The sequence below is a fragment of the Acyrthosiphon pisum genome, chromosome A1 (genome assembly GCF_005508785.2).
Source record: "Acyrthosiphon pisum isolate AL4f chromosome A1, pea_aphid_22Mar2018_4r6ur, whole genome shotgun sequence".
Taxonomy (NCBI): Eukaryota; Metazoa; Arthropoda; class Insecta; order Hemiptera; family Aphididae; genus Acyrthosiphon; species Acyrthosiphon pisum.
The window spans coordinates 19,358,296-19,371,671 of NC_042494.1; the positions used below are offsets into that span (position 1 = coordinate 19,358,296).

The window sequence follows — 13,376 nt, forward strand, 5'->3', positions numbered from 1 at the left end:
GTTAAAAAATTTTAATTTAGGTATAACACTTTGTTAATTACCATAGAAACGAATAAAAAATTGTGACGAATTTAAAAATATTAATTCAACTTAAAGGTTATAATAAATCTATACATATAAAATCCAAATACCACAGACTTACTCATAGCTGTAACTCAAAAACTACACAACTTACGAACTTGAAATTTGGAATAGAGATTCTTCTCGTATTCTCACCGTGCAATAAGAAAGGATTTTCAAAAATATTGCGTTTTAGTGGAATAATTAACAATTATAATTATTCACCGCCAATACGTATTGTGCTGCACGGCACGGGCGCCAGTTTTATTGAATTGAGTCCATGCTACTTTTATGTGTTTGAATTGAGGTCAGGGTATTATCTTAATATCTTTGAATTGAGTCCGTATAGATAAAATGTCATAACCACCTGATAAGCCGGTGATCTTGAACCTTGCACATCATATTATTATACCAGATACGCAAAGATAACGAATATCATCAACGTCCCGGTGCCCGATGGTATATAGGTACTCTTTCAAAATCAATCAGTTGTGCCGAATACTTCGAAGTATTTAACACATAATTAGTTAATACTTACATATTAAACGATAAAAATATATCTTATGCATCGCGCGTACACCAATACTCCAATTATATTTTAAACAATAAAATAACCCCCCAAAATATATTAATGTATAAATATTAAAAACTTCAAAAAACCCGGGATGATCAACTACCTATGACTTCATAACTATTTTAGGTACACTGTATACACATTTTTTTTCCAACTACAAAGATGTACTAATATATAGGCTATATTTTATCTCCCATCTCGCTGTTTCCGCAATCTACCGCAGGTAGATTTCTAACCTGATAATATACTGTTCGCATAACCATAAGCGAAACCCACGAGCAACGCCATGCGGGATGGCTAAAAATTAAAATTAAATATGATTTTGCTTCCATACCTATGCAGAGGTCAGAGCGAATTATACCCAAAAGAGTTAATTAATCACAATTACAATACTATGTAGTACTAGCAAACTCATCTATAACCTGATCTGCATCAATATCAGATTCATAGGAAATAATCATCAATTGTTTTAAATGGTCCTGAGAAATTGTTGTTCTCAATAAGTTTTTGAAAATGTTTAATGGTTTAGTCGTTGTGCTAGAATGCTAGATACCTACTGGTAGAGTATAAGCGATTTAAAGAGCCGCGTATACTGTAAAATGTATTAATGTAGGGAAAATGCTCTGGAATCCGAAATTTAGGGTTCGGAGATAATTTTAAATTTGACCAAAGATAAATATAATCACACATATTGCTGTTACAAAATGTGTACATTATTAAAATATTTTTTGATAGACTAAAAAATAATAATTCTACTCTCTATGATGATCAATACTCAACCACAGTAGAAAATATTGATGAATAGAGGAAAAATTATTTATTTTAAAAAATAAGGAATCTATAAGAGACAGAAGAGATGTTATTTACTTTTTATTTTAATGCAAAAAATGATATTATTATTATAATTTTAAAGTTATATTATTATTTTGTATTAATAATAAATTAGTATACAATTTTTTTTTTTTATTAGAAACTTAGTCTCGGCAGTGGTGGCCATTGGCTGACATTGACTGACATTGATAACATTTTTTTTTTTTTACATGGTATTATTTATACAATTTTTTTTTCACTATTTTATCTTTACATAATATAATATGTTACTTTTACAATAAATTTTCAATTAAAATTTTTTTAATGAAATTTAGTGTACGGCCGTAACATGATGGTTAGTATGTTTGGGGCTAGTGATTTATATAGAAATTCTGTTATGTTGTATTTGGTTCTAGCAGCTTCTATTTGTTTGCATTCGATGAGGATTGAATAAGATTTATCTACAAATATTGTAGATCCTCCGCTGGCTCTTTCTCTCCAAATTCTGTTTTTTGTATGTCTTGTATAGTTTTTTAGATTTGCTATGTGGTTGATGTCGACATTTTTTTCTTGTAAACATAATATAGCAGTAGGTGAGTATTTGTGTACATAAGCCTCTTTAAATCGTCGATTTTTTTATAATAGCTGTTGATGTTTCATTTTATTATAATATGTTCAGTATTGATAATATTTTATGTAAGTACGATTTTCATTTTAATTAATGAGTTAAATTAGATTTAATTTTGATTAGAATTATTATCAAATATTTCGTTTAATTAATTGTCCGTAGCTTAAAATAAAACATTACCTAATCGAGTTAATCGATTTTTCGTACTTGATGATGTGATATTTGGCTTTATCTTTTCTATTGTAATTAAGACATTATGGGCATTAACTTTATACATGTTACATACCTAATATATGAATTGGGTTTAAATTTCCTTGTGTATTAATTATAATATTTTTAAATTGTTCTAGATTTATTTTATTATTTGTTTTTTTTAGAAATAAGATTTGCATGGTTCTAAATACTTATCTAAGTTATCAATAAATTTATTTGGACTTTTTAATAGTTAAATTTTTTTTGTGTCATCGTGGGATTGAAGTTTTTTTCTTCGTTTTCTTCGTGTTTTACATCCTTCGAGTTATTTTTAATTTACAAATGTTGATAGTTCAATGTTAATATTGTTAAAAATAATCAAACATTCAAGAGACTGAAGTTATTCATTTTATAAACTAAATATTATTTTATTTTGCAGTTAAAGTGGTTTTTAGATCAACATCAATGTATTTAATAATATTATTATATTAATTAAATCATAATTTGTAATACTTCGTGCCCTTTTTTTTGGGGCCAAAATAATATAAAAATCAATTTAAAAGGTATAGTGCAATTAAATCATGACTAGACAATTCCAATCTTTGTTCTTTCAAGTTGAAATAACACAAAAGTAAAGACATTTACAAGGATAAAAATCACTCGTTATATAATCACAACAAAATTATAAATAGGTATGTATCTACCCTTAACATTATTTTTGTTTAATGAAAAAATTGTCATTTTATTCTAAAATGTCAAATTGATTTCCTGAACATTTGCTTTTTTGAGTTATGGCCTTATTGTACTTACAGTCCGAATCATTATACTGTCATATAAATATGTTTTAGGTACCTATACAACAACAAAGTTATATTAGTAACCTGGTTATAGAGCAATAAAATACTGTAATAATGCATTAATTACCTAAGTAATACGTAACTGGTACGTGTGTAAGTACCTAGCACCTACTTACTTTATAAATAGTATAAATATTATCCTGGAAAATGTATTATCCAGCCACCCGGCTTCCACCCACTCACCATTTTAGGTGGTTCAAATAATGCACCACCTTAAGTGCGTATACTCTGCGTCACTGACCAGTATGTTTTAGTTCCTTTTGCGTCCCCCGCAATTTCCACAAATCCCAATACCTCGCCCAGCCTATGGTTCGAGCTATGCTATAGCAAACGTGTCCGGCCTTGCTCCCTCCCCTCCCATCCATACCTATCAGAGATAGCCCTTACCAGTAGACACTTCTTATCAATAATCAATTCTTACCAGTGTTTAATATATTCGTTACAGTACCTAAATCAGGTACTGTAACTAATATATTAATGACGTTAATCGGGCTTTTAATGGTCCGTATCGACTAATGATAAACGGATGCGCCGATAATTCAGCAAGTGTGGCTTATTACATGGGAACGCACGAGAATAAATGAGTTCTGGTGGGGACCCTCGTGGCACATATAAATGGCGAGTTCCGAGTTTCAGACTACAAAGTGTTTTATGCCGTATACAAATTAAAAAATAATAGTGCTCCACAAAGTTGAAAATATGTTCACTGTTGTTATATTTGTTTTAATATGTGCGCATGCTGTTCATCCTTCGACAGTTATATCCGGTAATGCCTTAACAAACCGCGGATCAGATAAGGATTATGCAGCAGCAGGAGCTGCTGCAGCCGGAGATGTAATAGCAGCTACCGGTGGTATCATAGACGAAGGATCACTCGCGGCAGAGCGTGAATCAGATACGGATCATGTCTTAACAAAGCGCGGATCAGAAACGGATCATGCAGCTCAAGGAGCTGCTGCAGCCGGAGATGTAATGGCAGCTACCGGTGGTGTTATAGCCGCAGGATCACTCTCAGCAGGCCCATTCGCACCAGTATTGGCAGGAGTTGGAGGTGTAACTGCTGCCGCAGGAGGTTTGGTATCAGTCATTTCGAGAGCAGCCGATCAGTCGTGTCGTGAATTTGGTTGTCACAATAACTACTGTTGGGCATATTGCAGCTTGGGAAATCAATGGTGCTATACAACCAAAGGTTATTCTCAAAGTTTTGCATATGTTAGTTGTACAAGGGATGACGAATGCAACGGATGCTGGAAATGTGCAGGTTCGTGCACGGTGTGAAAAAGTTAACAAGAACTTAATGTGTTTTTCGTAACCTTAGTAAATTTAATATTATCTTAATAATCTTTCCGTCGTAGATATATGTATGTTATGTCGTTAATAATAAATATATTATGATATTATTATGTTTAGCTAATATATTATGATTCACGATATGTATAGTGCTATCGATCAAATTGTTTACAATAATTTTTCTGAAATATATTATGTTTTACGTATTAAGTATAAAATATTTTATATGAAATACACGTCGGTATAAACATCATACACAGTATGAATATTCAGCATATAATATATAGGTTACCGGCAAAGTGTTGAATCCGGTGTTATATAGAAATCCTAGGTATTCTATAGAATTCAAAAAATGAGCAGGAAAAGTATATAATTATTAATATAAAACTTCACATTAGTACTTAATTATACATTTGAAATTAATGCTCATCTTGACGATTATTTTATCGCATATACAACACGTTTGCGATACATTGTCGTCATTATTAAGTAATGATATTATTATGTTGTTCGCATTTGCAGGAAAAATCAAAATACGTCTTTAAAATACTTTTTTTCACTCTTATAGAGTTTGTCGTGTTGTCGTGTTGAGATATATTATAAAAATGTCTGAATTTTTCTATACCAAATTAAGTAACTGTCGGAAAGATTCAAAAAAATATAGTTTATCTATCGAATGAAAAATAATGACAAATATTACACGATATTACTGTTGCTTAAAGATGGTAAAAAGAAAAAGAAAACATTGCGTGATTACTGGATGTTTCAAAGGTATTTAATTATTTTTGTTATGCTATTTTTAAAGTTGTATTGTGTAAGTAGGTATAGTAGGTATATTAAGGTATGTTAGGTATAGTAAAAATTATTATGTTTTATGTAAAAAAGTTTTTTTTATAGAAGATTAATAATTTATCTTATATTTTTATAATATAAATATAAATCACAAAATATTAGAAGTAAATTGTTGCACAAATTTGACTTGTTGAAATAAACGGGTATTCAACTTGTGAAAATAATATATAATTTTATTTAAAGGGTAAAATATATTTCTTAAAAATTTTTGTTACCTAGTTTGTATAGGTTACAAAAATCTTGGGAATACTATAGATTGCCTAGGTACCCATAATATAAAATAACATTCAAATTTAATATATTGCCAAATAGTTCAAGAAATTCTATAGAATGCCTATAGGACATTTATAAAATACCTATAATCAACACTTTGTCGGTAACATACATACAGTAGGATCCTACTATACAAGTTTTATGCCGTTACCTTAAAAATTAGAGTGAATCGTCCTATTATGAAACTTGATGGTAAGAACATATTATTGTATTTCGTTGGAAGTTTTTTTACGATAATTTAATTTTTGAGCGAGTTATGAGCATTTTTTATTTACATTTATTATACACGCAATATTGCAATAACATAAAAACTGAATTATCATAAAAAAATGTCCAACAAAACATAGATAATGTTCTTACCATCAAGTTTCATAATAGGTCGATTCACTCTGATTTTTAAGCTAACTGCATAAAACTTGAATTTCTGAGCGTAAATTTGGTATGTTACGCGTTTGTAAGACGGAGACAACACATGCTGGTGGGCGTCCTCCTAATCTTAACGAAATTGGGGAACGGGGTCGTTTGGGTTACCGATTTGTTCGGACTACCTATGACCTAAAAAAAATCAATTTTTTACAATTTAAATGTTGAAATGTATTTTTATCTATACTGTATTGATTTAAAATTCTTGATTAAAAAACTGTTGCTGGTCCCTTTATCAATGAACTTTATTAGGTACTTCTAACTTATTATCCTGTAATTTTAATGTGACATGCTTACGTGAAGCCATTTTAAGAAAAATACGCTGTGTGAAACACGTTCTTTTTGTACACACAACTGACGAACGTAATCGACGTTCCACATTCATATCTAAGCGACGTACACGTGCGATGTACAAACGTAATCGACAAATTTTATTATCGGTAAATATTATTGTTATAATACACATACATATTACATAATATGTATTAACTGTTAACTAATAGCGATACGATGGTTCGGATTACCGCGTCTTTTGGATTAGCCTGTGTGGCTGTGTTTTCGGATTATCGAGACCCTACTGTATATTTTTTAGCCCAACAGGTACGTATATGTGAACGATTTTAATCACGTTTAACAATAAATTACCTTTTTGTTTCAACAATGAATAATAATACATTCTCGAAGGTATTTAGGATTATGAGCAACGCAGACTAGACTGCAGTTGCTAACCTAAGTTCAACATTTTACGATATTGTCCGATGAGACACTCCAAAATTGATTCTGGACATCTTATAATAGTGTATAACGATTATCACATTTTATTAAAATATTAATGCCGGATAAAATAAAACTAAATAATAATGTGTTCAGTTTAACAGAACGATTCGCAAAGGAAACAATATAATATAATATCAGCTTGTACAAAAAAATCTACGAATTATTGTTTTTGCGCATCAGTCATTATACGTACCCACATAATACAATAAATTATGTGGTAACTTTTCGGTGATGTAGTTGTGATAGGAGACCAAAATAGACGTATAATCCTTAAGACATTGCCATCTGTTACTTAGTGGATGTGCATAATAGTAAACTGTGCAAGAGGCATGAACCAAACAATCAATAGTGATAAGTAAAAGTAGTGAGGTTGAAATTTTGAATGGTGGTATGTATGAGAGTACAGTTGATAATAAACAAATTTAGCTAGATCAGGAGGTTACATCAAGTGACAATAATGTTAACTTAGACTCTATTACTAGTAATCCTGTGTCAACACACTTTTATAAGAGTGGTAGAATAATCGAACCACCTAAATGTTCAGATTTATAATTTTAAGTCACTACATCAGTTTTAGTATATTTACTTTGTTATACTACTTTATGTTTTTACAATTATAGTTCTTAAAATATTGTTAATCAAAATTTAAAAAAAAATGTATCAAATTATTCATTAATTATTTAATAATTTTTTTATATTGTATTGTTTATAATATATTAGTGTATTTATAATTAAGCAATTCTAAAATATAACTTTAATCTTTATTGTTCTCATTATTAAGTATGAGCATAGGCGCAAATAGGGGGGGCTTTAGGGGCTAAGCTCTCCCAAAAATGTCCTTTTGGGACTGCAGTGCATACTTGCAAGTTATAAATTTGTCTTATGAAATGGTGAAATTGAATACAAAATTTGAATTTGCATATTTGTGTATTTTTAACTTAAATGTACATACAATTGTCGGGAAAAATTATATTTGGATAACATTGAAAAATATCTTAAAAATATTATGTTTGGTTAGGTACAATAGGCGATAATTTTGAGATTTGGGGAGACCGAAGCCTTTTATAATACCATACTATTATAAAACTAAACAAGCTTAAAAAATTAATTTAATATTTGGGAGGGGTGGAGGGCTGTTAAAGTTGTTGGTGGAGCTTGACTACAGCTGGCCCAATGTTCGCATATGTAAGATTTCATAAGTCTCTTTGTGACAAAACTGTATTTAAACTATAATTGACATCTAGATTGTAGATTGTACGAAGAAATGAACATCAGTAGATAAAGTTACGTATTCGTTTATCAAGGTGTTCACATATCACGTTATTCGTTATTACTTATTTATTAACCTAGTACCTATTGTATGCCAGTATTTTTAAAAATAAAGTTGTTATTTATTTATTTATCAGGTTTATATAGGTACCTACTTATTTTATAGTTTTTATTACCAAAATTGCAATAGGTTTTATGATTTTTCAAAAATAATAAAAACATGTTGCTACATAGTACATATATTTAAGCATATTTTGAGAATTTCGACTGTATCTATATTTCGATAATTTTTTGGTGCAACAAGTCAAGCCCTGAACCCTAAATTTATTTATATACGAAGACTGTAAAACTTGGTTTTAATCTATACTTAAAACACTCCCAATTTCATAATCCTGGCTACGCCACGGTACTTATTATTGTATTATATTAATATAGGTATACATGTCATAATATATTCGTACCTATATATATACTAAAGCTATTACAATATAATATTGTGTATTTGTGTATGACGTGTACCATGGCTGTCTGCTAATATATACCTAATAATTGGTCATAAAAAAGTTGCATAAAGTCATTACAGACACTATTGTTATGAATACTCGAGTATTATGTATTATTGAACAGATCAGCGTTGATCGTTTGCTACAACAGATATGCAATTCGAATTTTGATCAGGCGTGTACCTTAAGTCAAACGAACAAATCAAAACCGAAAGTGCGTAAATTTTTGGGACATGGCTATTACAAGCCGAGACATAAATTAGCAATTTAAATTACCAAAATGTCGACTCCAACACGTTTCTTGTATTTTTAGATTATGAGTAAATAGTAAATACCAGCTATTATCGGAGAGCGGCTTACCAGACATTGCATGATGTTTCAATTGACGGTAATGTTTGACTTTATGACGATGTTATATTTTTTCTATATTATTTGTTGCTTTGCGTAAATAGACTTTTAATTTCTCAAATATATATATATATATTTTTCATTCATTTAGGGTTTATTCTTGTGATAAAAAGTGGTAAAATAGGTAAGTTAAGTTAATGATTTATTATACCTAAATTAGATTTCCGATAATTTGGGATTAATAGATGGAAGAGTTACACTGCAAATTGCAATATATTTTTTTTCTTTTAAGCAGATAGATTATATTATTTTACACTTATAATCTACAAACAGTGTTCACAAGTCCGAAAAAAATACAATGTTCTGCAGAGTGCATGATATAGACGAGTTGGGAGAATATATACATAAATAATAAATATATAATATAACGAATTCGATATGTTCAAGTCATAATAGTGTATGATTGTTGTCAGATTGGTTGCCATATGATAATATAATTATTCTAATTGCATATTTTTTCGTTTCTTGCATAAAATAGCTTAGTAATATTATGAGTCATAATTTTGTTACATATTAAAAATTTTTTTTTTACATATTTTTGAAAAAAATAAGTGAATATTTTTGTACATAATATAATATGTTGATTTTTTATTACTATAAATCTGTTCCCTGATTTATGTCGTATAATATATGGTCATAACTCATAATTTATAATATTTTATAGTACCTATTTTTCCTAACCAAAAACTGCGTAATCTATATATTATGTATTTTCGTGCTGATATTGTTTTCAATTTAGATTTAGAACTGTTTAATTGAAAAATCTAATCACCGTGTAGTATTATTATTGCGTTTTGTTCTAATCATTTTTAATTGTTATATTATGTTTTTGTGTATGATAAAATATAGAATAATTGTATGCATAATACACCTTTAACACACCTATTATAGCACGTCGCGTATTTCGTGGAAGTTTAATTCATTTCACAAGTCATATATAATACACCAGCTATTATGTAGGGCCTATATATATATTATACACAGCTGGTTATGTAAAATATTTACTGGCAGACAGGCAGTACACGTATTATAGTTCAATGGTAAACCAATTTAAGTCTTCAGTGCAAGCCACATATATATTATATTTTAGACGCACAGTAGAAATTTCAGAAAAAAAAACCACCTGTTGGGTTTTAAAATTAAAAAGACTTGAACGCGCCTCTTCACTACATCTACAATATGCGAACACACGCGACGTCCGACCATAATATAATATTTAAATCTGCAAAATAATAATAGTTATAAATTGTCACGTTTTATGGTTTATTATTTTCATCGCTCATTTTTTCCAAAACTTTAGCTGTTTACTTTGCTTACTGCATACTCTATCTAAACTATAAACTTATATAGGCTATAGTGTATTTTATATGCATGTATAAAAATGCATAACGTCTGAAGTTTATCAAAATTTTTGACACTTTCTATCATGATGTGTGCAATATATATATATATTATACCTATCGCGTGAATGTGTGATCGCTGTTATATTATGCGTATATGTATTGTTTGGGAGAAATGAAGTAGTTCCCAAAGTTTATTCCCTTAAATCTATTATAATCATGATAGTATTTTTGAGGAATTTTCTTCAGTATTTAGTACAGTTTTAGGATGTTATAAACATGGTAACACATACATTATAGTGTACCTACAGCAGGTACGAAGATGGTCGGAGACTCGGAGGGCGAGCTTGATTTTTAATAATCATTGAGTGCGTGAGTCTGAGTGTAACATTCGAATAATGGATTGTACTTTGTGAGGTGCGGTCGCATATGCGCATATTATATACCTATAATAATATAAAACACATAAAGTATTCGTTTTCATTGTATATAGTCATGTATATTAGTATACATTTATCTGCAGTATATACGGTCTGTGGTGTGACTGAGTCACTGTCCGAGAAAAGTCTATAATATTCGCGTTTTTACAAACATTTTTATTTCTTTGCCATTGTATAGGTACTGCAAGTTGCAATGCAGATGTGCGGTGCGTATAATAGTTACTTTGCATTATCATTTGAATATAATAATAAAATAATTACTTCAAAACCTGTGCGTATATTATATGTATTATAATATAATGCAAATGGTCGTTTATCGCGTCAAAAACACCAACAAAAAAGGGGGGACTCGATCCGATCCTACCTGTTGAGTTGTGGCGTTACCATAGACGAATAATTAATATAATATGGACTGCGCGTCCCCTACACCCAGCTATGTATATAGGTTGTGAAGAGCCAATTTTGTTAGAAAGAGATAATTAATACCTGTGCATATGATGGAACCTTAAGTGTATGCTATGTATTTATCTATTTCTAAAAATATTGGCCCTCGGGCCTCTCTCTCTGTTATATTAGTCCATTTTTTTATAGCCTACCTATATAGGTCTATATGTGACTATAATATATATGGTTGTGTACGTAGGAGGGGGAGGGGGTTCAGCACTTTAATAACCGAACTAAAAAATTTAAAATATTTCATTTAAACTGACTAAAGTTTGAAATGATTGACTAGACAAAATAAAAATAAAATTGTTTTTTTATTACAAATTATTTTTATGAAATAAAATATTTTTAATTATACATATTTATGTGTGAATATTTTAAGTTTCATATTAGTATAAGAACTAAAAAAGCACCTACTTAATCTGGTGAATTATCAGTATTGTGACAACTGAGTAATTATTAATTTTCAAGTTCTCCCCTACAGGATTGAAAAATCCTGTGTACGCCAGTACGCCACTGAATGTATAATAGGTATATAAGACATTATAGGAATGTAGCGATTTTAATATAATATAATAATAGCCATAACAAAAACGTCCGAAACTTTCACGATGGATAAGTATTGCTCGCGGTGGGTGGGGCAAGGACGGGCCTCGCGCAACACCGCACGGCGCGCGTGTGTCATCCTCGCCGCGGAGCTGAGACCGCAGTCGCGTGCCATATTATATCCATCGTGTACGCCCGACAGACGCGTGTCTTATCATATTATATGATAGCGATCGATATTGCATTTTGTATTATATTCTAACAGGTAGTACATAATCGTATCATAACATAACAGTGCGATTGTCCGACCGTCGCCTGGCCAACACACACTCTGCCAACTCGGCCAGCCCTATGCGCGCCGAAGAAACATCCGCACACACAAACCACAATAATATTTGAAATTATATATTATATTCGCACTCTGGAGTCTGGACTGCGCTGCAAGTACGACCCAGGGAAAGCGATCCCTGTCAGTGATTGTCGTTTACCTGCAATTAGTATCGATCGTCCGGTTAGTACTTATAGTGTATTAATAATATATATTACAGAGGGAGGAACCTATATATATATATATATATAATATACTGTAATATATCCACCTGAAACTGCAGAGTTCTACGCAGCGTAAGTACCCATGTTTTAAAATATATACCTACTTGTTGATACGCGCGTATATGTTATAATATTATTATCACCTCCTTGATGATTGCTGTGCGAGATATTATAATATTACTATATAGAGCTAGGATTTCTATGCACTTTGCATTATTGTTTTCCAAAGCTGGCCACGCGATGCTCGTTTTATAACGTATAACGTTTGATGTATTTTTGAATCAGAATACTATTGTCATATTATTAAAACGTCCATTTTTATTTTGAATTTTTTGAATATTTTGCATTTTTTAGGGCATGTACACCAAAAACCGGGGTATTATAATTTATTTTAATTTTTTTACTTTAAAAAGTAACTTTGTAACGCGCGGTGTTAACAATTATAGGTTTTAACCTAATCAAATATTATTAATTACGTGATTTTTCAAACGAATCCACATGCTGTAAAATTCGAGATTTGGAGTAACTATAGAAAATGAAATGGGAATAGGTAATTATTTTTTTCAGATTAAAAGTCTACGTAACAAAGACGTGCAGTCTTGCAAAACTTTTTAAATTTAATGACAAAACATTTTTAGTTCAAAACTTAGAAAAAAAAAAAAATATTAAGTTCATTTTATAGGTACATTATTTCGAAATTTAAGGGCATAAAAGGATTTTTAGGTAGGGCATTCCCCAGCCCTAATAACAGTCCTATACATTTATACATCAATATATTATTTAATATTGTACAGGCCTCCGATTTTAATAGAGGATAAGTGTCCGATTTATCTATTTTCATTTTGTCGGTATAGGTACCGTGTGAACCATACGTGTTTTGTTGTAGGTGAGGTTAGGTGAGGCTGCATATAAGTTCTATATTATTATGTGTTTCACTATAATATAATCTATGAACCTAATAGTTTTACCTATATAATATAATAATAATATGATCTGTCCCAATAAACGCATAATGTACAAATATTGTAGGTACCTAAATATTGTATAATATCTAATATCACAGATTCAATCGTCTATAAAATGGAGGCATGTAGCCATAGAGGTATAGCCGGTATAGGTATACCCACATAGTAATATT

At 30.3% G+C, this 13,376-nt stretch overlaps 2 protein-coding genes across 3 annotated transcripts in view; both read left to right on the top strand.

Moving 5' to 3' along the window:
* Nucleotides 1–3,762: 3,762 nt before the first annotated feature.
* ACYPI50196 (uncharacterized LOC100571908) lies at nt 3,763–4,621 on the top strand. The gene is given in 1 exon segment (NM_001246008.2): nt 3,763–4,621. A coding segment is annotated over 1 exon segment (579 nt). The 5' UTR covers nt 3,763–3,820; the 3' UTR covers nt 4,400–4,621.
* A 7,219-nt stretch (nt 4,622–11,840) lies between these two features.
* Nucleotides 11,841–13,376, top strand: part of LOC100571649 — a 19,293-nt gene continuing 17,757 nt past the window's right edge. The window contains exon 1 of one of the 2 annotated variants that reach the window (XM_003245632.4): nt 11,841–12,197. The gene's annotated coding sequence lies outside the window, so the exon portion shown is untranslated. Of the gene's footprint in view, nt 12,198–12,291; nt 12,311–13,376 lie in introns of those variants that run through there. The other variant, XM_008186565.3, reaches the window with a different exon arrangement.